This window comes from Melospiza georgiana, chromosome 4 (assembly GCF_028018845.1).
Source record: "Melospiza georgiana isolate bMelGeo1 chromosome 4, bMelGeo1.pri, whole genome shotgun sequence".
Lineage (NCBI taxonomy): Eukaryota > Metazoa > Chordata > Aves > Passeriformes > Passerellidae > Melospiza > Melospiza georgiana.
The window spans coordinates 10,364,316-10,388,249 of record NC_080433.1 but is presented as its reverse complement, the minus strand read 5'-3'; the positions used below and the strand labels follow the sequence as shown (position 1 = coordinate 10,388,249).

At 40.8% G+C, this 23,934-nt stretch overlaps 1 protein-coding gene across 4 annotated transcripts in view; it reads right to left on the bottom strand.

Annotated features, from left to right (window-relative positions):
* MICAL3 (microtubule associated monooxygenase, calponin and LIM domain containing 3) overlaps positions 1-23,934 on the bottom strand; it is a 160,337-nt gene that overhangs the window by 39,956 nt on the left and 96,447 nt on the right. For 3 of the 4 annotated variants that reach the window (XM_058022949.1, XM_058022951.1, XM_058022950.1), the window contains 2 exons: positions 7,443-7,638; positions 2,699-2,925 (listed from right to left, as the gene is read on the bottom strand). In XM_058022949.1, coding sequence (XP_057878932.1) covers positions 2,699-2,925; positions 7,443-7,638 — 423 coding nt within the window. Of the gene's footprint in view, positions 1-1,503; positions 1,594-2,698; positions 2,926-7,442; positions 7,639-23,934 lie in introns of all 4 variants that reach the window. The other variant, XM_058022952.1, reaches the window with a different exon arrangement.

Sequence of the window (23,934 nt, the reverse complement as noted above, 5' to 3'; positions counted from 1 at the left end):
AGGAGCCTGGGCTGTCCCCGCTCCGTCCCAAAGCGCTCGCATGCAGCCCCCAGGATGAGTAGAGTTAGCGCTTGCACCAACACACAAAGGTCTGTGTTAAAAGGTTTAGGTTTGCCAGCAGGGGCTGAGAAGTCCAGAGTCACTCAGCAAGGCTTGGAAAGAGCAGGTCCCACATGATCTGCATGTTTTCAAGTGGATTGCTCTGGGATTATACCACTGAAACCTTTAGTTTTTCCACAGAGGCTTGAGCCTGTCCTGTCCCTCTCACCTTTTCCAATAAATAATGAGCAGCACAGCCAGACATGAAGGGCTGCTGCTTGGCCTAGAGGCAAACCTAACACTTCTTTAATGTCTAAGGGCTTGAGAATTTCAAACAACACGTGGCACAGCCTTTCCTCAGGGCTGCCTGCTCAGCTTTGCAGGAAGCTGAACATTAATTGCACTTAGAGTTGGAGTGGTAGCTTTCCTCCATTTCCACTGCAGCAGCAACACTTTATAAGCTGTGGGCAGGCTCAACGTTTTCACTTTATTGGCTCAATGTTTTCACTTTATTGCAGTAAGGAGCCACTTGCAAACCAACTCCTTAAGAGTCAGGTCTGAATCACCCTGGCAACTGCAACAGGGGGAACTTCTTCAGGTATTCCCTTCTGCCACCTCACTAATACTTCTCATTCTTATCACAGAAAAGTTAGATGGCAAAAAAGTTATAATGCTTCTTCCATTTTTTTTTCTATCTTGGAAAGAAAAAAAAGAAAGTTGGAAGCTAAGCTACTGTTACTATAACCATCAGCTGTAAAATATGCAGTTTGACAACTGCATATGGCCCCTTACATGCAGGAAGGCACTTGGACTTTCCTCTTATATATTCGGGCTCTGATGAACCACATTGAGGGAATAAGGGGTTAACAAGCTATTGGGACCATGTGTTACAAAAAACCCAAAAATAAACTGCAAGAGACTGCATCATGGAAAATGACACAACCAGTTAGATTTGAATGTCTGATTAATTTTATAACTATTATGTAACTGCTTGAAGTCTCTTGAGGGATTGCTGTAGCTTGATTAGTTTTCTTCTAGACTCTTCCCTACAGACAGACACACACACAGAGGACAACAAAAAAAGCAACTTTGCTGACACAAGCAGTCTAAAGCAGTACTTCTGGTGTGTCCCATGTGTCTGAGATAATGCACAGGTGCAAGTAGTCTGCATGTGTAGAACAAATCTGATACTCCTTATTACCTGGAAGTCACTGTTCATGAAATTACAGCAGCAAAATTGTCCAGGTTTTCTAGAAATCCTGAGGTACTTGGTAGCTTTATCACCTTACTAAAACCAGTGTCAGCAACAGATCTGATTTATGGCACTTGAACCAGGAGATGAACAATGGCCACTGAATCAGTTTTGAGGGGGCTGGTAAAACAATGCAATAAAACACAGAAACTCTTCATGTGGGACCTGCTCTTTAATACCTTCCCCTGGAGGTGGAGACAGTGTATGGGTACCTTTATGTGTACCCGAGTCCTCTTCATCTGAGAGACGTTGAAGCCAGAGGCCTTGCTGCAGCTCTCTCTCCCAAGGGTTATACTCCCCCTCTACAGCAGAGGGAAGCACACATCCACATTTAGCACCAGGCACACGTGTACACACACAAGCCATGGAGAGAGGGAAAGAGAGAAAGAGAGAGGACAGGATCAGAAAGAGAGACTGCCTGGAAATGCTGCAGCTCCCCGTACTCCCGCTGTGCTCCAAGTGCCTGGCAGGAAAACTGCTCGAACGAAACAACATCCATCCAAGAACACCACTGCTCAGCAGGCTGAACACACAACATGCATGTTGCCATACTCATAAAGAACTCTTGGTTTCCACAGACTGCACTCATGGACATTCAGCTCCTAGGTAGCCAAGGAGCCTGCTGAGCTCATCAACGACACCGCCACTAAGACTCAACACTGGACCTCTGCTGGCAGTAGGCAGCCAAAGACCTTTACAAAAAAGCTCTTTGGAGTCTACAAGTCTCCTCAAAAAGGAAATGTGAGTATAAAGACAAAGACAAGAGCAGTGAGAAATTTGGCATGGTGGTGAAACACTGGAAACATGTCTATTCTGAGCACAAACTTTGCATTTTGATGACTGAGACAAACACAGGGGAAGGAGTCTTTCCCTAAGGTTTTCCACAGAAATCTTTCAAAGCTAAAATGGGAACTACCTGAACTCCCATCAAAGCCATTTTTTAACCTGGGAGAGCTACAAGCACCTTCTTGTGGAATGCCCTGCTGACAGTGACAGGGCACTACCCCTTAGTGAGGCACTCTAAAACTGAAAACACTGCAACCACAATGCTTCCAGTTCCTGCTGTCAGAGAACAAAGGGCACATTCAAATCTAATTCCAAATAACTATAAAAACCAACCATAAGCCAATACAGCAGCACAAGGCTGTGAATTGACACGCTGGCATGGTGTATGGGAAGCATATTGTGAGTACTGGTACTCTAAACTGTCCTGTGGGCAAGGTCCTTCAGAATCCAGAATGAACCACCTTGAGCTTTCCTTGACCATAACTCCCTCAAAAACCAGAGCAACAAAGAAGCAAAAGAAGAAGTAAAGTTTCCAAGGCAAATCTTTCTTATTCTGCAGGGCAAATACTCAACTCATTTTTCCCTGTTGGCTGGCAGAAAGAAAGGATGAACCAAGCTAACCTTCACTTGACTCCTCATCTTCTTCCTCTTCATATTCCTCCTCCTCCTCATCATATTTGTACTCAATCTCATGATTTTGCTCAGCCTCAATCTCTTCTTCACTCTTTCCCTTCAGGAGGGCGTGGATACGCACAGCCTCTTTCCATGGCACACCACCCAGGTCTGAAGGGGGTTGCTGTTCATCATCTTCCTCTTCATCTTCCTCCTCCATCTCCGATTCTGAACTACTGTAAGGTTTTAGAAAAAAAAAAGATTATATTGCTAATAATAAATAACAACATTAAAGATTATGAAGTCAATGTTCTCTTGATCAGTCTTAGATCACTAACAAGTCATTTCAACACTCATGAGCCTAAAACATAACACTGATTTTCAGCTTTCAATGTTTCACAGGCCTTTTAGTGACAGCATCACCTGCAGGCTGCAGTATGGTCCTTGCCCTCCTTTTAAAGAAGGAGAGGCAGCAGAAAACTGCCTCTGAAGCAAAGTCCAAATATTTGTACAGCATTTATGGTTACAGTTCAAGACAACTGAATACAACAGAAAGAAATTATTTTCTTCATATCACATTGCTCTTGATAAATCAATGCAGGAGTTCCTCACAGTATCAGAATGTAGAAGGCCACAGCTTTTGATACAGCAGCTACTGCTGAGATACCCAGAATGATTTTGGTACTTGCTCCTGTGAACCAGAGCAGTCTTTGGGAGTAGAAAGAACACAAAGCACATCAGGCAAAGGATACAGCATGTTAACTAAGGAGATGGAGGAAAAAAACCCCCAAAATTCCTCACTTTTCTGCATCACAGACAGAAATATGTATCCAATTAAGTACACTGTGTACATGGTGGCAAGAAACTGTAGGAAGCAGTGCAAAGATAATTACAGTAATGAGATTATTATTCCCACAGCAAAGTCTCAACCATGCAAAGTAATAAATCATTAGTGCCTTTTAGAAGTCACCTCTGTTTAATTCTAACAGTTCCTCAGCATATGCAGCAGGGGCAGGAAATGTAACCACTCATTCAGTGAATTTAATCTAGCTCACTCTTACATGCCAGACTACCTGGAGGGACTGAGGAGAAAGATAGTTGCAATTGTCACTGGAAAATGAATGAGGACTACAAAACACTCACAGATCCTCTCTGCAGGGTGAAAAGGTGCCCCAGCTTTGTTTTACCTGAACAGACCATTGTCATAAGAGAACTGCATTTATTAGAGCAACTGTTGGATGATTCCCCATAAATCTAAAAAGGCCCAATTCATCTGACTGAAGGAGAAAACTGTTTGAGAATAATAAAAGTTTGGGTGAATAATCTGAGAATAGTATTTCTGCTGCTTCCTTATGCCCACTATCACCAGCTTTGGCAGAACCCATTCCATGTAGACAATGAAAGGGAAAACCAACAAGTAGAAAGTAATGAAGGTTATACTTCATGTGGGTCTATAAAATACAATTTGTAAAGTTGTACTATCTTATTTACATAATTTTATTCATCTGCTAGTCTGAGAGACTACTTTGATAGCAAACCTAATAAGGAAAACCCTTTGTTCATGCTCTGATTGTCACACACTTCTGTCCATAGGCTCTTAAATTCTTCTCACTGGTCTGCATACAAATAACATTATTTTCCTCAAACTATAAGCCACTTTTTCACAGCATGAATTCAATAGTTATTTTTAACATGCTGCCTGATTTTCACATGTGAAATACTGAATACAAACACTGTTGGCAAGCCACAGGCTTGGTGCATGGAGACCAGAGCATACTCCAAAGGCTTTATGCAGATATTGTCACAGGGGTAAATGTGATGTTCCCCTTCTCCCTGATTTACTTTCCCACCCTTTGGTATGGAAATAAACCTGACAGGTGCTGCATGCTGGGGGCTTGGTGTGCTGTCAATAAGGTTTACTGCTGCTCAAATTGTTGCCACGGGTGCTGAACAGGATGAGCTGCTGCTCTTCCACCAGCCGGCTTATCGCATGGAGGAGTGACGACACAAATTCCTCACCACACAGCTCACTTCACCTTCTTTGGCTTTTATTTATCACTTGGCTTTTGTTTGACCTTTGAATACTGAGAAATGACAAGCTGAAAGACAGCAGTGAGAGATGGCCTGGTATAGCAAGCATTCCTTTCAGCATGGAAACCCTGTGCTGTAGGAATTCACTCAAGAGCTGAAATTTGATTTTTCTCTAAAGCAGAAATCAAAGACCAAGGTAGGTTGCTCTATAGAATTTGCATAAGGAGTTGAATATCTCATTAGAAAAAGAAGTATGCACAAATTTAGTGCTGAGGAGAGGAACTGAAACCTAAACTGTGGCAATGAATCTCTTCCCTTGCCATACAGACCTATACAGCACAAGCTGTCCTACTATACTCATTTGAAAGGCCACAGGACATGACACCAAAACTGGAGATGGCACACTGGGGGCTACTGCAACTTAAAGGCAATCAATAAGGCACATAAAAGGTTTCCTACACCTCAGACTAGTGTGTAGTCTGGGTTTAATTGCTTAATTGATCTTTTTTTTAAATTGAAACTTAAATAAGATTAACTATCTTTTGAAAAAATATACTTTGAATGCTGTTTCCCATAAACTTTCTCAACAGTGTGTGTGTGATGGGAAGCTGTGCACCAAAATGTGAGGTCTCTGCCTGATTTCTATCTGCCAGCTGAGTGAACCCTGAAAGCCCAATCCATCCTTCATAAGACACGGAGGGAACAAAGAGTTCCCCATCTCCTCCGCCTGCTCCTAGCCCTGCAGCGCTGCACCACGACAGTGAAGATGATTAAATCAGGGCCTTGCCTGGCTTGTTGCAAGAGTCAAAACTTTTTTTTTGTTGCTGAAAAGTAGTCAGACTTCTCCCCCCTTTTTTTATTTTTTTGAAGTCTTTCTGTCTCTGCAGTCTATCCATGGAGTGGATACAGCTAAACACAGGATATCCAATAGCTACACCTCCTAGAAAATTCTCCCTCTGCTCTCTCTGATATTTGGCCCACACGGCCTTGTCCATTTTCTGAGTAAACTGCTTGCCATACTTAGATTTGGAATATAAATTCTTCCAGGTAAAACTGTCAAGGAATTTGATGTATTTCCTCTTTTCTCCTTATGACAGAATGCGAGTTGCCCGTTCTGGTTCTCACATGGAAATATATACAATGTAGTCTATTACAGACAGAAATACTCATACTGATAACAAGTTATAGGGATGAATGTAGGACAAAAGGAACTAAATGTAACACCCTACAAGACAAAAACCAAATTTGCTAACCTAATAGTGTACCACCCTCAATCTCCAGAATCTCACAAAACACCTCTTGGTGATGACCATCAGCTTCATACCAAAATGCCAAAATTCCACTTTTTAAACTAATTCTTGGCCTTTTTAAGTTTTCTTTCTTCTTTCTCATTTATTGAGCAGGCCTAATGTGTCCCGATTTATTGAAATCAAGACAAAGAGTAACAACAGTCAATGGCTCCACACTTCTGTTTTAGAGGCAGAAACATAAAGAAGTAAAAACCCCCGAGATCATCAATGCTTATATTGTCATAGTTGATGTAATTCCTAAACCTGAGCAGGTAACTAAAGGAAGGATGAGTTAAGAAAATATAGTTTGAATCTCCCAAAAACAGGCCAAGATTATTCAATTTCTCATACAGACCTATATCTGCAGGCAATTCATACATAAAATATGACTATAGGATCTAAATTTCAGAAAACAAACAACAGCACTTTCTGAGTTTATTTCAAGACTACTGGACAGACTCAGAGATTAAAAGGTAAGGGCTGCAATTGCTACAAAGACAAGTAGATGAGAAATTGTATTAAGAGACCAAGACTCCACAAAAGTGTGTGATTGACTATAAAGTTTATGAGCATACTTCCTCAAGGATTTCCTCTCAATGATTCTTGTAAAAATTGTTTCCACTAGCTCTGCCTGCATGGATGTGGATCCTGGTGTGCTTGCACAGAATTTTCCATATAAAGAGAAATTCATTAAGGTGCAACACATTTATACACCTTCATTTTATTACCATGAAGGTGCAACACATTTATACACCTTCATTTTATTACCATGAAGGTGCAACACATTTATACACCTTCATTTTATTACCATGAAGGTACAACACATTTATACACCTTCATTTTATTACCATGAAGGTGCAACACATTTATACACCTTCATTTTATTACCATGAAGGTGCAACACATTTATACACCTTTATTTTATTACCATGAAGGTGTAACACATTTATACACCTTCATTTTATTACCATGAAGGTACAACACATTTTTCAGCAGCCACAGCTATTGCTTCCCATTAATACCTCTCAGGCATTGCACCAGCATTCAGTCAGGATTACATGTGTGTCAAGCCTAAATCTTGAAACCAAACATGATTTTGAATTGTAATGCAAAGCATTCAGAAAAGAAGGCAACTTTGGAACCCCCTTCTATTTGAATGCATGTTCCGTTTGCTCAAAAGACTCACCTTTAATACAACTGAAAAACTAAATTTAAAAATTCCTTCCAATTTAGAACTTAATCTCATGGTATTACAGTGCTAGAGGTGTCTTCTGATAGTAGTGAGTTATTGAGAACAGAAACTACAAGATGAAAAGTCTGTGTGATTCAAAAGCTTTAGAAAGCGCAACGTGGTAAAGAGTTAAAGAAAAAGGAAAGGCAGTCAAAGCCAGCTGGGATGGGTGCAGAAAAGCTGCTGGGCACTGTGTGCTGACCTGCTGGGCACATCCTCTTCTGTCCCTTTGTCCAGCACACTGCTCAGGTTGTGCTCTGCCAGGGTCTCCTCGGGCACCTCCTCCAGCTCCTCCTCGCGCTGCAGGGACAGCCGGTAGTTCTCCAGCTCGATGCGCTCCGGGGTGCCCCGCAAACGCTTGGCCAGGCTGGGCTCCTCCAGCCCGTTCACACTGGGACCTGAGGACAAGCCAGGCAATAAACAACAAATGCAACAGTCAGAAAGTCACATTTTTAAGAGAACTGAGCAACTGGGAGAAAAGGGGCATGAGGCAGAGGGAGGTAAATAAAGCGAGAGAATACCTTACGTCATTATCCTGTTCGCCACTACTGGGAGGCCAGACTGCAAAAGGGAATCTTAGTGGTTTTGGCTAATAGATGCTAAAAAGAATGTTAAATATCCTAGTTGAGAGAGGAAATAGGGCCATTTTAGCTGCAAAAACTAGAGATGCAATGAAGTTTGTGTGGGGAAGGCCTGGGCACAGGCTGGATTTATTATCTGAGACATGGAATGCTACAGGGCAACCTTGCTGTGTGTGTTAAAACTGGCACCAGCCAAGGGAAATCTACAGAGTTAAGGAGCAAGGCAATATTGTTACTACTTAAAGATGAGGGAAGGAATAAAAAAGGCCAAATTTGAAAACTTTTAATAGACTTGAATTGATTGACTTTTCAACCAGGATTTGTAATGAAATGAATCACGGGGACAAATCTCAGAGAGACATTTGCAAGCAAAAATCCCAGAAGTCCCCAAAAATTGCCAGGATATGTGAACCAGAGAGTTGTAGAAAAGTATTGAGAAGCTTCACTCACAGTAGCACTCAATGAATTTTATTCTATCCTGCTTTCATCCACTTATTTTTTAAATTGCAGTATTTTAGCTTGAATACTACACCACTGTTGACCCCTTACCCATATTTCCATGCTTTTGTTTTGCTTTGCTAAACAAGCCACACCTTCTTCTCACTGAAGATAAGCTCTTCAGTGCTCTGATCATCCCCCAGGTCTCTGAACCTGTCCCAGTTTGGATTAATCTTTCCAGAACCTGGGTGATTAAAAGTGAACATGGCTTTCCAGATGAGGCCTTATCAGTGTAATACACAGCCCTGCCACAAATCTCTCATCTGATACACACTGAGAACACACCTGCCTATTTATATGTCACATAGTACTGGTGGCTTTTATGAGACTTAGATCTCTCTCCTTCTTTGCTTTCAACTGATAAGCACTTTGTTGGTAGCCAAAATTCTCAACATCATCTTAGTGCTTGACCTGGTACTTTCCACTATTACATTCCTTAGTTTAATCTTACAGTTGGCAACATTTTGCAGTTCTTAGTGGATGATGTGCTTGTCCTCCTCTGCATTGATAAGGATTTGAAATGTTGATTCAGCCCTGAATTGCATTAGCAGATTTTTTCCTTGGTCTTTTTTTTTTCAGTTGGTAACCTTAATGACAGTATTACAAAGATCAGATCCCAGATCACTTTTTGGGACACTGCATAATCTGTAGGTTACATCCAAACCCCTTATTTCCACTTTTAATAAAACCTCTTGTCTCTTATTTAGCCCAACTCCTTAGCTACTCACACTTCATGTACTTCTCTCCCATTTTATCCAGTTCCAATAATTATTTCCATGTGTCAGCATTCCTGTGTTACGCTCAAGTCCAGACTGTTCAAATGCACTACAATTTCCCTCATGGAGGTATCAATTGTCAATAAAAGCTGTCAAGCCAATCCAGCACAGTCTCTGGTGAGCCCATGCCACATATTTTAGGACTTACCTGCATGAGGTCAAAGGACTTCTCTTGCAGAACTAGCAGGTTTTAGTTATTCCTTAAAAGGTGTTACACCTACTGTTTAACTGATATATACTTGTTCAGATCACTTTTAAAAGTTTTTTATTTGTTTTCTTTTTAGTTTATCTGCAGGACATACTTCTGTTACCCAGTGGTCCACAGTATTTCCTGAACGAGGCAGTCAAAGTATATCAGGACAGCTTGATTTAATCAAAAGTTGTTACCACAAAGCTCACAATTTCATTTTAATTTCTCCCACTCTTCTGAGACAAAGATTATTTGTTTCATTGTATTAGTCCTCATTTCCCAATCCTGCTGCACACTGACTCTTGCTGCCATGGAACACACTTCTGTTTTCCCTTACCTTGCTTTTACCTACATGCTAACAAAACAGAGCTCTTTGCTTTGCTCTCCTTTGCAAAGTCTAACCCAGCATCAGCTTTGGCAACCTTTACTTTATCCTCACACATTTTCACTTCCAAGACAGCTTTTGTTTCCTTTCCTCATCCTCTGTAGCTTCTCACTTTATTCCTAACAGGTTTTGGGGTTTTTTTCAGGAAAATTACTCAGTACCACCTTCATATTTCACACAAAATTACACAGGTCTTTACATAATTCCTGGCATCCATTTCCAATCCCCCTCCCCTGAGATAAAATCTTGAAGACAACTGCCAGAAGTGTTTTTCTGTCTTCCTTAGTATGATTTAACCCTTCCATGATGTGGCCAAGTGGCTGCCATGCCTTTAGCTGGAACCCCAGAGCTTTTTCATGGTATAAACAAATAAGCTTGGTCAGATGGCACCACTGCCTTGCATTTCCAGGGATACTGTGGTCTCCACCATCTCCTGCTGCTAAGCCTTCTGTTGTGCCTTGGTTTGCAAAGTTTGGTGGAACTGAGCTGCCTTTTTCACTGGGATTCACTCTTTTCATTCTCTCTCTCCCTCTCTGGTGATACCAACTCAGCCAAATCTATTTTTGCAATCCTTGTTACATTACCCAGCCCTGAGTTCACAGTACCAGGGGAACTGACCTCGAATTTTGCTCTGCCACTTTGGCTGACAGTAGAAAAAAACAGGACTCTGGGTAACATAGTAACACCAAGGTCAGGGAAAACAAACAAGGAATACATTAAAATAAGGATTAAAAAAAAAGGTTTTGTACTACTCAGAACTTTTTATACACATGAAGTCATCAGCAAGGCTCAGCTACTTTAACAGGGATGTCTTTCCACAAGCTGTTTTTAGCTTACTCGCTTCTGATGCAAACCCTGACATAGCTGCAAAGTACACTAGAAAAAGAATTCTGAAAACCAAAGAACAAGAACTTTTATCTGTCTGATATTACTTCACTCTTTTTGTTTTCTTACCATCTTAGGGGCTTTTTGTCAGCCTTTTCAAAGAAAAAAACAAACAAAAACCCAAAACACCCAAACAAACAATTGCCATATAATTAAATTAAATGGAGCAGAGTTCTTTAAAAAAAGGCTGTTTCAATAATCCAATATCTAGTGTGGGGAGAGAGACTGGCAGCAATCACTGCTAGGTAGAGAAGGACTGAAAATCAAGCTGACATCTTTTTACAAGCATTTCATGAACATATATGATCCTTCAGGAAAGTTTTTCAAAACACAAAGCATCCCTGCCCTTCTCATCACAAGGACCCAGTGTAACTGGGACACAGAGAATGAAACAAATCCTGTCACAGCACAAACTGTAAGTGGGAGTGACTCAATGCAACTGTGTTAAAAAATCTTAAAAGATAGAAAATCAACCTGAACTTTAATGCAAAAAGATGTGGTCAAGCCAAGATGTCCTGTGAGCTTGACAAGCACTCCCTGCCTCAAAATCTCAAAGTAGAAAGGGCATTTCCAGCACTTTGTCTTATTAACTTATACATCCATACACTTGAGATGCAAAAGTGGTCACATCTCTCCAGTCTGCCAAGAAAACAGCTCTGCATCAGAGAACATGATACAGAAACTCCACTACCAGTTTAAGCATGGGATTTCTAGGAATTTGCACTACACAAATTATTTAGTTTATTTCACATATTAGTTTTGTTTCTAAAAGTTGTCTGTTTCTACAAGATGCCATGCATTTAGCAAATCTGGCTGTCTGCAAAGTCACTGTCCAACTTATTAACAAATACGAAACAAGAGAAATGCTGCTGATAGCCTTGCACTGTAAAGCCATCAACTATGAGAAGGGAAAGCACTGCACTTCACAAACTTATACAAGGGATGAAAGTAAGTATGAGATACAAGCATCACTGAAGTGTCCAGATGATGGACAATTCCCCCATTTTATGTTCTAAAGTTTACACTAACTAATTTGATGCTACAATTAAAAAACCCATAAAAAAACTACAATAAAATATAAATAAGACTGAGGAATTCTGAAGCTTGCTGCCTGCTCTCATTTCTCTCCCCCACATATATAAGGTGCTAAATGCATGGGCAAAGTGTGTTCCAAGGCAGTTCTTGTAGACCTGAAGTCCCTGTGGAGGGGAAAGCTGCCTCTCTTTAATCAATACACTATATACCCCAGATTGTTCAGAGTGCACCCAGCCAGCACCTGACCTTCTGCTTGGCCCCACAGGGACAAAAGTCAGCAACCATTCACAGGTGAGGGAAAAGGCTGCCATGGCTGCATCAGCCAGGAAGAAAAGCTGTGTTACTACCCAGAGAGGGGAGCTACCTCAAAGCCAAGTGTAGCTTCTTGAACAATCAACTGAACAGCTAAAAATTCACAAACAACATCCAAAATAGGACACATTTTAAAACCTGACTCTTTACTTTGGAAGAGTCAGTGGGCCATGAACATTACATAGATCATCTAAAGGGAGATGTTTTTCTTAACAGGACAGGCTGCTTAGCTGCTGCATGAAAGCTGCCAGAGCCCCTAATTTATCTCAGCTTTGACAGAGCTTGCCTCCTGAAATGATAAGTGTCTGATCAGAGATAACATTCCTAACAGAACTGCTCCTTGCCTGCATGACTGTGTCCTATTCCAGCAACTTTGGCAATTCCTGGAAGACTTAAGAAGCTCCTCTTGAGAGAGGATCCTATCTCAACTCACCTCCAGTATTACCTTATTCTGTAAAATCTACATGTTATTCCCATGGGCTCAATGAAATCCTGCCAAGGTTACTCCTTGACACAACATTTCCATGCTGAAGATGCAGGAGAGAACTGGGAATCTGAGAACAATGAATTCTTCCCAAAGGGAAAATACCTGTCTATTTTACTAGAAGCTGTTTTTTAATTACCATGCGGTACCTCTAGACTTGCTTTTCTTAGCTTGCTATCTCAATATCTGAATAAAGGTGCATGTCATCTCTTGTCCAGTATTTTGCACAGACTTAGCTGTGGCCTTGGGGAATTATGGAAATTCAAATAAAGGAGTCTGTGAAACACATGCAAAAGGGGGAAGGAATTAATAGACTCTCAGGAAAATCTTCATTATGGATTTCCCAAAGCTTGTGGTTTTGTGGTAATGTGAAACACTGTACCTGTTTGTTTCCACTTGTCTTTTCCAAACACTTCAATTCATTCTACCTCCACACAATTGTTTGAGAACTGTGTCAGTTCCCTACAGAAACAGCAGCACATTGCCTGTGACTAAGTATTGAAAAGGAAGATGGGAACTTTTCCAGGGGAGTTTAAAAGTGATGCAGTGAGCTTTGAGTTTGAAATGCCGGAAGTCCTCATATTCCCTTGCAATTAGTTTATGAGAAATACCTTTTGGGTAAGGTTTCTGAAGTGTGCTACCAATTCAGCAAACATTGTCACTGAGGTCTACACCTCAAAAGGTATAGACCTCAAAGGAGAAGGCAGCAAATGAGATCCAGCAGCATTCTTAGCTTCTCATTTTTAATCTCTGTTCACATCACATTGAGTTTCAGGATTTTTCCTAGAAGTTTCACCCTCACCCACTTCAGTTCCACTAACTGCCTGTTTGTTTTCCAACTCCACTTCTTGTCCAAGGGCCTCAAAACGCTTTACAAGTACTAGCACACAAAAACAGACCTATTTTGGAAGTAGGTAAGTGCTGTAGAGGCACTGCACAAGTCCAGACACAGAGATTAAATACCAGCAAGGCAATCTCACAACAGTCTGGTGGCAGTGCCAAAAACAGGATCCAGAATGCACAACACCAAGCACTTCACTCTCAACTTCACTTCAAGTCAAGAAAAAACACTTTTGATGTAAGGAAGTGCCCAGCACTGTGTGCACAATAAAAAAAAAGGAAATCTTGGTATTGAGGCTCATGCTAGATGCTGCACACATTCAAACAGTAAGTCAATTAAGACATTCCATTTAAATAAGTGCAACTGATTTCTTTTGAAATCCTTTCCAGAATCCTCTCAAAATGTATTATCTATAGACACTGTAAATTTCTGTACTGCCCAGCAACAGATACATACACCATGTCCATGGTCATTCTGAACTGACTACAGAAGGGTGTAAAATGGAATGGATTTTTTAAGGGTTAGTAAGAAGTTCAGTATTTTCAGTCTGGATTCATCTGCCCTTTTACATTTATCTTCTCTTTTAGAAAATTTCTCCAGGGAACCCCTGGCAAGAGCCCAACAGACCTGCTACATTCTTGTCAGTGCTTGTTTGCACAGCCCCACATCACGAGCTGCAGAACTGACATTTCCTGGTAGGAGGCCCTGAATTTGGATAAGCACATCCTCAAAGGCAAAAAGGGCAACACAACACCTCCTCAAACAGACACAAGAACAAATTTATTTGAATGTAAATACTTCATAGTACCCTGGTTTGGGCTGGGATAGAGTTAATTCTCTCCCTAGTAGCTAGTACTGTGTTTTGGGCTTGGTGTGATGTAACACTGGTGGCAGGCTGATGTTTTGGCTGTTGCTAAGCAGTGCTTACCCTGGGTCAAGGACTTTGCAGCATCTCATGCTCTGCCAGTGAGCAGGTGCACAAAAGGCTGGGAGGGAGTGTGGCCAGGGCAGTGACCCCAAATGGCCACAGGGATATTCCATCCATAGAATGTCATGGCCAGAACATAAACTGGGGGAGCTGGCCAGGAGGGACTGATAGCTGCCCAGGGATTAGCTGGGAATCAAACAGTGGGTGGTGAGCAAACTGTAGTGTGCAGCAGTTGTTCTTTGGGGTTACTCCTCTCATTCCTTCCTTTTCATTACAATTGTTGTTGTTACGTATTGTATTTGCTGGGATGCCCTGATGAAGGCAGGAATGATGCATCTGACTCCATGTTCTCAGATGGCTAATTTATTACTTTATTATACTATATTACATTTATACTATATTATATTAAAGAATACTATACTAAAGAATACAGACAGGATACTTACTAAATGCTAAAAAGATAATAATGAAAACTCCTGACTCTTGAAAGAGTCCTGATACAGCTTGGCCCCAATTGGCCAAATAGTGGAAACAACTCACAGCAGAATCCAATTAAATAATCACCTGTGGATAAACAATCTCCAAACACATTCCACATGTGAACACAACACAGGAGCAGCAAATGAGATAACAATTTGTTTTTCTTTTTCTCTGAGGCTTCTCAGCTTCCCAGGAGAAAAATCCTGGGTGAAAGAATTTTTTCAGCAGCCATCAAATGTCAATGTTACTTTGATACAATGCCTCAACTTTCTCTCTTACTATGGTAGGGTATTCCCAAGCCCTCAGAAAGCCTGAATTACTCAGCTGTACTATAAAGCCATTACATCTTGAGTTTTCTGATGTTTCCCATTTGATCCATAGCATTCTGCTAAATATAAAAGGCCTGAACTCAAAAAGGGCATTAGGATAAGAAAAACGAAGTCTACTCATAAGCAAGATACCCAGCATTCAAAATGTGTTCAAACCTGAAGAGAGCCCTCCTGAAATTATTCTGTAATGCACATATACCAATCCTAACAGTAAATACTAACTAAGCTTTCTAGAAGATGCATTCTACTGAGTCAAAGCTCTTGGGAATTGTAAATGCAAACTGGCTTATGCTGGACCTGATCAATAAAACTGTCCTTAAATTGATAAGCACCAACATTCTCAAGACTTCTGCTACCATGTCAGGCTCCATCCTCACACCATCAGCCTAGAAATTCTCCCCAGCAAATTTGGGACCTAAACAGAGAAATGGGGAGATTAAGCTGTACAGACAGAAAGGTGTTTAATCAAAAAACCATCTGGTGCAGAAGAACCCAGTAGAGTTATCAAAGAACCACTTCTAGTGCTGGCCAAGACGTTTTACAGCATGAATTCAGCAGCACATGAAATAAAAATCGGTGAGATGTTGATATCTACTGGTGCCCTAAGCAATGAAGAGCAGAAAGCCTTCAAACCACTCTAATGTGTATAGGAACAGCTGACAGCTAAAATACTCAAGGGATTCTGAAACAGACAGCCCAGAAACAAACACATGAAGGTGTAAATCCTCCTCCACACATTCCACAATGTCCAGCTAGAATTAAGTTCTCCATTCTCAGATACTGCCTGTAAATGTGGAAGCTTGTTCTCTTCATAACAGTGAAAATTAATAGGACTGACTATTGAATGAAATTGAAAACTCACACATTTGTCTTATAAGTGTTGCAATGTTTTGCCCCACTCCCCCCATTATTTTAATTAAAACAGACTTCTAGAATTCCCAAAACAGACACTGACAAAACAGTTGCTTACTGCATCAGTAGGACTGAGTTTAGAACCAGCTGGCAATTGCATTGATCTGACCTTTCTCTGGTTTTAGTGGAAGCAAACAGAAGTGAATATAATTAGCCAGTTTCAGATCAAGGTCATCTGTAATTTATCCTTATGTCTTGGAAACAAACAGAAATTCATCTAACTCACAGTATAAGTTATGTTTGAGGAACAGTGTTCCTCATATGCATGAAACAGCAGCATTATGTCATGAAGGTTAGGAGTTCAGTATGTGGTTTAACAATACAGAAAAGTTGCCTTCCTTACAGCAGAGGAACAGAATCATCCAGGAGTGTAGCTATTTTTGACTCCTGGAAAGTGGCCAGTGTTGTCACTGGTGGGTGGAGAAGAGAAGGAGGTATTAGGTCACCTAATCCAAGCCCCAGGGAACAATGCTAAACTCAGTATTCCTTATTACATCTCTTCTGGCAAGAAAATCTTGATGTTTGTACAGAATTCACTGTTACTGTTGCCCAAACAGGTTTTGAGTCCTAGAGATACAATATAAGTTATGTAGGGATTTTTAGCCTGTTCATCACTCAGGAGCATTGGTAAGTCAGTAAGCTATTACCAATCATGCTCCATTTTCCTGGTATCATCCAGGATGTCAGAGCTCTCCCTGGTATTTAGATCAGCTCTATCATATGTTGCCTGGCCTCATTTCCATTCTCTGAAAGAAGCTGAGTGTGGGAAGGCTGAAGAGGATAAAATAACATTACTTTGCAGGCATAAATTTTGTTCTGGAAGCTATTCAAGGTACGGTACCTCAAAGAACCACCTGGGATCTTGATGAGGCACATGCAGGGATTGGCAGGGAGAAAAAAGAAAAGAAAAGGCCACACTAGATTTTAGAACTACCATGACTTTGGTTAATGAGGTTTCCCACTTTTTGAGTGAAACGTTCTCTTTATTTTTGTTAAATAACTTAGAAATTAATATTTAAGACTGATTGTCCAGTTATGATCCAAACAGTAACCCCTTTTATGTTGTTACTAAAAAAGCCTCTGCTATCTTATCTACTACATAACACTTGGTATCATTTATTCATGGTGGCATCTACCTCTTGCCACTTGTCTGTAGCACAAGTACAATCTGCAATCCCTCTGCAATCTCCCATTTCACCGTGAGGATCAGACAGGTGATCTCCAAATGTGCAAATCACACCAAGCCAAACCAAAGCTATTTCCACCTAAAAGCAGGAGTGGAATCTTCACTGGCAAGTGCTGCAAGCTCAAATCACAGAAGGCACAGGCAGGGAGCAGGAGGATGAAGAAGTGCCCGATATAGGAGAAGGTTTGGAGAAGGACACAAGAAGCTCAACATGACCTGTCAATGTGCACTCACACCCCAAAAGCCAAACACGTCCTGAGCTGCATCCAAAGCACAGTGGGCTGCAGGGCAAGTGAGGGGATTCTGCCCCTCTGTTCTGGTGAGATCCCACCTGAGTTCTGCCTCCAGCCCTGGGGGCCCCAATGCAAGGAGGAGGTGGATCTGCTGGAGCAAGCCCAGAGATGCCACAAAGATGATTAGAGGGATGAAACATTTCTCCTGTGAGGAAAGGATGAGAGAGCTGAGCTTGCTCAGCCTGGAGAAATCTCTGTGGAGGCCTTGGTCAGTACCTAAGGGGGCCAGCAAGAGCTCTGAGAATGGACAAGGCATGGAGCAGTAAGACGATGGAGAATGGCTTTAAACTGAAAAAGGGTAGGTTTAGATTGGATATCAGGAAGAAATTCTTTACTGTGAGGGTGATGAAGCACTGGAACAGATTGCTCAAAGAGGTGGATGTCCTATCCCTGGAGGTGTTCAAGGTCAGGCTGGACAGGACTTTGAGGCATTTGGTCTAGTGGAAAGTGTCCCTGTCAAGGGCAAGGGGTTGAAACTTAATGACCTTTAAAGGTCCCTTCCAACCCAAACCATTCTATGATTCATTCTATGAATCTTTCAGTGCAAATTTTTATTTTTTATAGAAACTGGCACTTCTAGTTCCACGTGTGACAATGGACAATATTTTGATCATTAAAGAAAAACCCATCAGAAACCTGAAATTTTATCATGCATAATAAAATGTGGAATGTAATGTTTTCAGGCTCCTGTTCAATTTGTGATCAGATTCAAAACACCACCTGTGAACAGCTATCTTCTTTCTCTTTACTGAGCTAATAACCAGTCTGTCTTTTCTGAGGCAATGTCCTAGAGATTTCCATAATCACGGAATCTCAGAATCCATTTACATACTAAGCATGTCTTTATCTAATTTCTACCATTTATGTCAAGATTATCAGGTGCTGCAAATGGAACAGGCTGAAATCTTAGGCTGGCAAATACAGTGGGGAATATTTGCCACAAGTAAAAGATCCACATACTCCAAAAAGGTTCAACATCTGCTCCCTCATTCTGTTGCACATTTTTCATTATCTGCACTTAATGTCACATACTCTTGTGTAAATTTTACAGAGCAATTGAATATTCCAAGCAATCCAGAGCTTCACACCTTAGTGGAAATTTTTCCCAAAAATAGCAAAATTCTTGTTATTATATATGTAGATAGTTATATTAAAAATCTGGTACAGTTCCAGGAAGCAAGCTTCCAAAAGACTTACTACTGATTAAAAATAGTTTACACATCAGTTCTGATGTGTTTTCACATCAGCCTGGAAGTATTCAAAACATCTTTTGGGTAAAAAAAAAATCCTATTTTTAAACACTTCTACCCTCAAGCCATCAGATAAACGTCTATAACAGCAGAAAGGAGGATTATAAAATTTTCCTAAAAAAGCAAACGCAGCCTTCTGGGATGACAGCAAACATGAAAAATGTCAGACTAAACATACATTTTTGAGAGCAGATGTAAGCAACTAAACAAGGCACAGAAGTGCCATCTCATCCTTAAAGAGCATCTGCCCAGTTTCGTTCAGAAAGCTCAAGCTAAACTCTACATTGTAAGGATCAGTTCAGCAACTAATTCACCTTCCTTCATAAATACACATCAAAAACAGGAGAATAGCTTTGATGTTGACTCTGGATTACCTGTTCCTTCCCTTGAGATTATTTCTATTTGTTTTGGTTTTGTGGCTTTTTGTTTTGTTATTTTTGGTTTGGGTGCCGTTTTGTTTTGTGGTTTTTGTTAGTTTTTGTTTGGTTGATTTTTAAAATTTGGTTTTCTCCCCTTACTTCTTGCATTTTAAGATACATCATCAACTACATATCTCAATAAATTACACTGCTGATCACAAGAGGTGGTAAAACTATAACTTCCTTGTTTAAATTTGTATTAATTTTTATTCACTCATTATTTTAGAAGTACCTTCTTACACTTTTTCATCCCTGTTAGAGAAGCCATGACACTAGAGAAGCACCACAAGCACAGAAACAGCAAGTGTGAGGTATCTGTGTAGACTTAAAAGAAAGTCTGATTTCCACTCTGATGGGGACAATCTCTAGAATTCTCTAGAATGCACCTCCTTTCATCCTTTTTTTTTTCCTTCTTAATTCATGAAGCAAACATGTGCTTTCTGGAGAGCACATATGCAGGTGCAGAGTTAACAGAACAGTGAAGGCTGTTGGAGTGGTACATCAAAATGACATTTCTAGCCCATGCACCAGCATATGAAGTTTTACCCTGAATGCTCATGGCTCCTCCTCAGAACTGAAGGATCATTTTAACCTCAAACCTGGCACTGCTTAACACAGCAATGAAAAACTACAGGCATTTTCAAAGGCATAAAGCAATTACCTCCCTCCAAAGAAGGAAATTTTACATAGATCAGAACTGGTTTGTGTTTGTTCTGTGACCTAACATTTAAGTGTAATCTACTCAGGCCAAATATCATTCACAACTGAACTTTCAAAAATCATCAGCTATACCAAGCTTTTAGCTGCAGATGGTGGAGTAGGAAGCAAGAGTAGCATGCGAGGAAAAAATACTGAACAAGTCCCTAATGTAGACTAACTCTTTGTAATTTTGAGACCAGGAAAATGCAGCTCAGAACAACAATTCAGGTCTGTTTGTCATGTGAGAACATCACACAACAGGCTCTTAAGGGTCTTGAGGAAGGCAGGTCCCCTCCTTGTGTGCAGTCCTCAGAAAAGACAACAGTCCAGCCAGAACACGAGACAAGATTTGGCTACAAAGCTTAGCATTTAGTCATTTTCTGTCTTTTCATCACACCAAAACATCCCACCACCACAGCAGATCTACACCAAGCAGAGGAACCAAAGCCTGTCAAGACTTTTACCTGTCACACTACAGGTCCCTGCTCTGCCATGGGTGTGACTGCCTTGGTCACAGAGCATGACAAAGAACTCTGGCCTGCAGCAAGCACACAAAACAACCTCCTCAGACACCAAGCTCTGTGAAGCCACAATGCTGAGAGCACAGCTATCCAAAGCCAGCTTTGCCAAGGCAGCAGAATACCTAGCAAGGAGGTGCTCAGCAGGTCGTGCTGTCTGTGCAATGTGTGCCCCGCACTCCAAGAAAACCACAACACAACAGCAAAATTTAAAATAAACACCACAATACAGAAAGAGCCTGAAAAGTAGTACTTGGCAGTGACAGATGGCACATGCCACAGAGCTCCCCAAATGCCAGTTGTATTTGAGCTTGCTAGAGCTATTCATTCCACTGGCCCCCAATTCTGTAGCCCCTCCAGCATCCCTCACCTGGAACCAGTGGAGGGACAAGGGGCAGGACAAAGAAAAACTCAGAAACCTGAAGTTTGTTTGGAATTTATTCCCTTGAACATTTCACACAGTTGAACAAAAAAATATCTCCATTTCACAGCAACAGGGAAACCACGTGTTACATAATTCAGAGACACACACACACCCAAAACAAAAACAGGTTAAAAACAACTGCATAAATCAAAGTTTCCAAAGGGACTATACAGCGGAGACATGAAGCCTTTCTGAGCACTAAATCATCTCACTTGAACATTATCTGTCACTGAACTTATTTTATGCACAGTCCCCTCCTTTCTCTGAGGGAAGCAACCTCAAAATAGTATTAGTCAGATTTCACTTTTCAAAAAAACAGACATTTTAATTCTGCAATTAAAACAAAAATCCAACTCTTTCACACAAACTTCATACTATTTTTCTAAGACACAAAAACATTCAATGAAGCTCTTAAAGTGCCCAGAAAAATTCATATCACCCTTCAGAATATACACATACAAACAACAAATATTCCAGTGGCACAAGTCTACAGGTCTGAAAGCTAGAGAGTGAGAGAGGAGGAGTTGGGAGCCCAGTAACTCCCAAGACAAAGTGTTCTTAGCAGGATCCAGCCATGAGTACAAACTCATCACACTGTTGTTTTGTACATCCTTCTCAGTCCTCAAAACATTTTTCAAGATTTTGCAGTGAAACTCCATCAGGTCAGCTGCATCTCCTACTCTTAAGAACAAATAACCTTCCCACCACATCTTTTCCTTTCCAAATTTTCTGGGCTTCAAATTGCCAATCCTTTAGCATTCTCCTTTCCTTTATGCCAAAGCCACCCAAATCCTGATAAGAACACTGAAAAGGACCATGATGGACTGGGAACAGTCAAGCACTTATCCTAACAGATTCCTGGCTTGTTACTGAGAGATGATTCACTGGGCACTGAACTCTGGTTCTAGTCAGGCAACCTGTACACTCTCCTCAGCTTCCAAAAATACAGGGTCTGGTTCTGAACTTTGCATTGTGAATGTTTCAGAGAGAAGTCAATCTTCCATCAGATCTCTCTGCAGTTGTATGATACCCCAAAAAAGGGTTCAGAACCCTGTGCCATGTCCTGCTAAACACACCACCATGGCTCCTCCAAACAGAACAGACAATATTCAAGGCACGCTAGTAGAGGAAATAGCTTTCATCCCAGTTTGGTGGTGCATCCTGAAATATGAATGCTTTCCTTTCTCTTTTTTATTTTTGGCAGGGAAAAGAGTGAGATATATTTGTAAACCTTCATTGGTTTAAAATGAAGGCACCTCAAACAGAATGTCATGTCACAGAATTTGTTTGCTGTTATCTTCCATAATTGAATGTTTAAACTAGACCAAATTAAAACAAGAACAAAACCCAAAGGTGAATAGTAATGAAAAGAAGTGACCAAGTAGAGGATTTCATCACAATGCTTGTTTGCACAGCAAACAAAGCAGTATTGCTTTGAGCTAAGCCATTTTCACAAGTAGTGCATGTTCAATGTATGCAGAATGGTGAAGAGGCAATGCTTCTGAACAATAGAGGCAATGTTTATCAACAAGAAGCTTATTCCTAAACAGAAACATATATTCGTGTTTTGTCAGACACAAAATTGAATTGTGTGCAAATAATATTGGATGCATTCAAAAATACTTATATTTGTACAGATACTCAAGATCCTTTTCCAAACGTGGTTCAGATAATTTACTTTCAAGGACATGCCATTTAGAGGAAACAGCCACTCTTTCCCAGCTCTCCAGGTCAGCAAAACAACTTCCTCATGTATTTTGCTTGCTATATACAACAGTACTTGTTTAAGGGTCTGCTGTGAAGGGCTTTGCTCTGAGTATTTCTCCCTGAAAACCATTAAGGCACATCCATAGGAGGATTTTAACTTTTCAGACTCCATACCTATGATCATAAATACTATGTATTTATGTGATATTAAAGCACAAGTCCTAGTAGCTCTAATTTGTATTGCATTTTAGTTTTTCATACTATTGCTTAGGTTTGATTTCTTAATCTTTCACAGGTCAAAAGATCAAGCAAAAGATCTCATGACTTGCCTTTTATTGCTGTACAAGTATGAGTTTCCCTAGGCAGTCTTTCCTTTATCAACTTCCTATTGCTGATAGGGACAGAAATGCATTGTTGTGAAAACATGAGCCTGAAATGGGAAATATTTTACAAAAAAACATTGCTGGCTAACATCACCCCAAGGAGCATATCATAAAGCTGATAGGGGTAAAGACTGTTCCAAGTCCATCTGTCAAGAAAGAGCTGAAAATTCAGAAACATTCTTACAGACCTTTAGAACAAACAGAAGAACAGCATTTGCATTAAAAGCACATTAAAACCATATAAAGTACTGTAAATTATATAAAAAAAATTCCAAGACACAGCAGTTACAGATTATCAAAGGGAGAGACAGTTGAGAAGCAAAAGTTTTTTGTTCAGTTCTTGTTTTTTTTTTCCTTAGCAATAGCAGCATTTTGGCACAAAGGCAAATGCAGAAGATAGAGGAAAAACAGGCAGACAAGGTACAGAGAAAGTTATAGACTCTACAACAAGCATGCCACAGTTCAGCAGGACCAAAAGCACAGTAAGAGCTGTCCCCAACTTCCCTTTCCCAGAGAGAATGGCAGCCACTGCTCAAAGCTTGTTGCCACTTTCCCCACTGAAGGGTTCCAGTTTGGCCATAACCTCCCCTGGGAGCAGCAGGGCAGAGGCCACACAGGCTCTGTGCAAACCCCTCACACAAAGGGTGACTCCAGCTGAGTGCTGAACAGACCTCAACCTGCTGATCACAGACTGTGCCCTGCAGCCACTGCTCTACAAGGGACAGACAGAACTCACTCCATGCCAGCCAGCACTGTGGCCACCCAGGCAGGGACTGACATCTTTAGCAAGGTTAATCCATGTCAAACGGGTTAGTGACAGCACAAGGAAGGGCTTGGTGTGACCAATCTCACCTTGGTGTGACCAATCTCACCTCACCTGACTAAACCTGCTGAAGGCTACTCTGTGGTTGAATATATTTTAAGCATTAAGCTGGTTTGGTGATAAAGCAAAGGGGACAGTGAATGTAGGGAGAAAACCCATGCAATTTACATCCATTTGGGATTTCATGGCAACTACTAAAAAGCAGGACTTGCATGAGTCACCATAAAGCTCTCTGACAAAAGCACTTTTGCTAACTCTGAGCAGAATTTAACTCTCAGGTATAAAATTTTTAAATGGCTGCCTTTTTGTATATTCCACAATGGATGTAACTGTTGTACACCTTCCCTTTGCCTTCT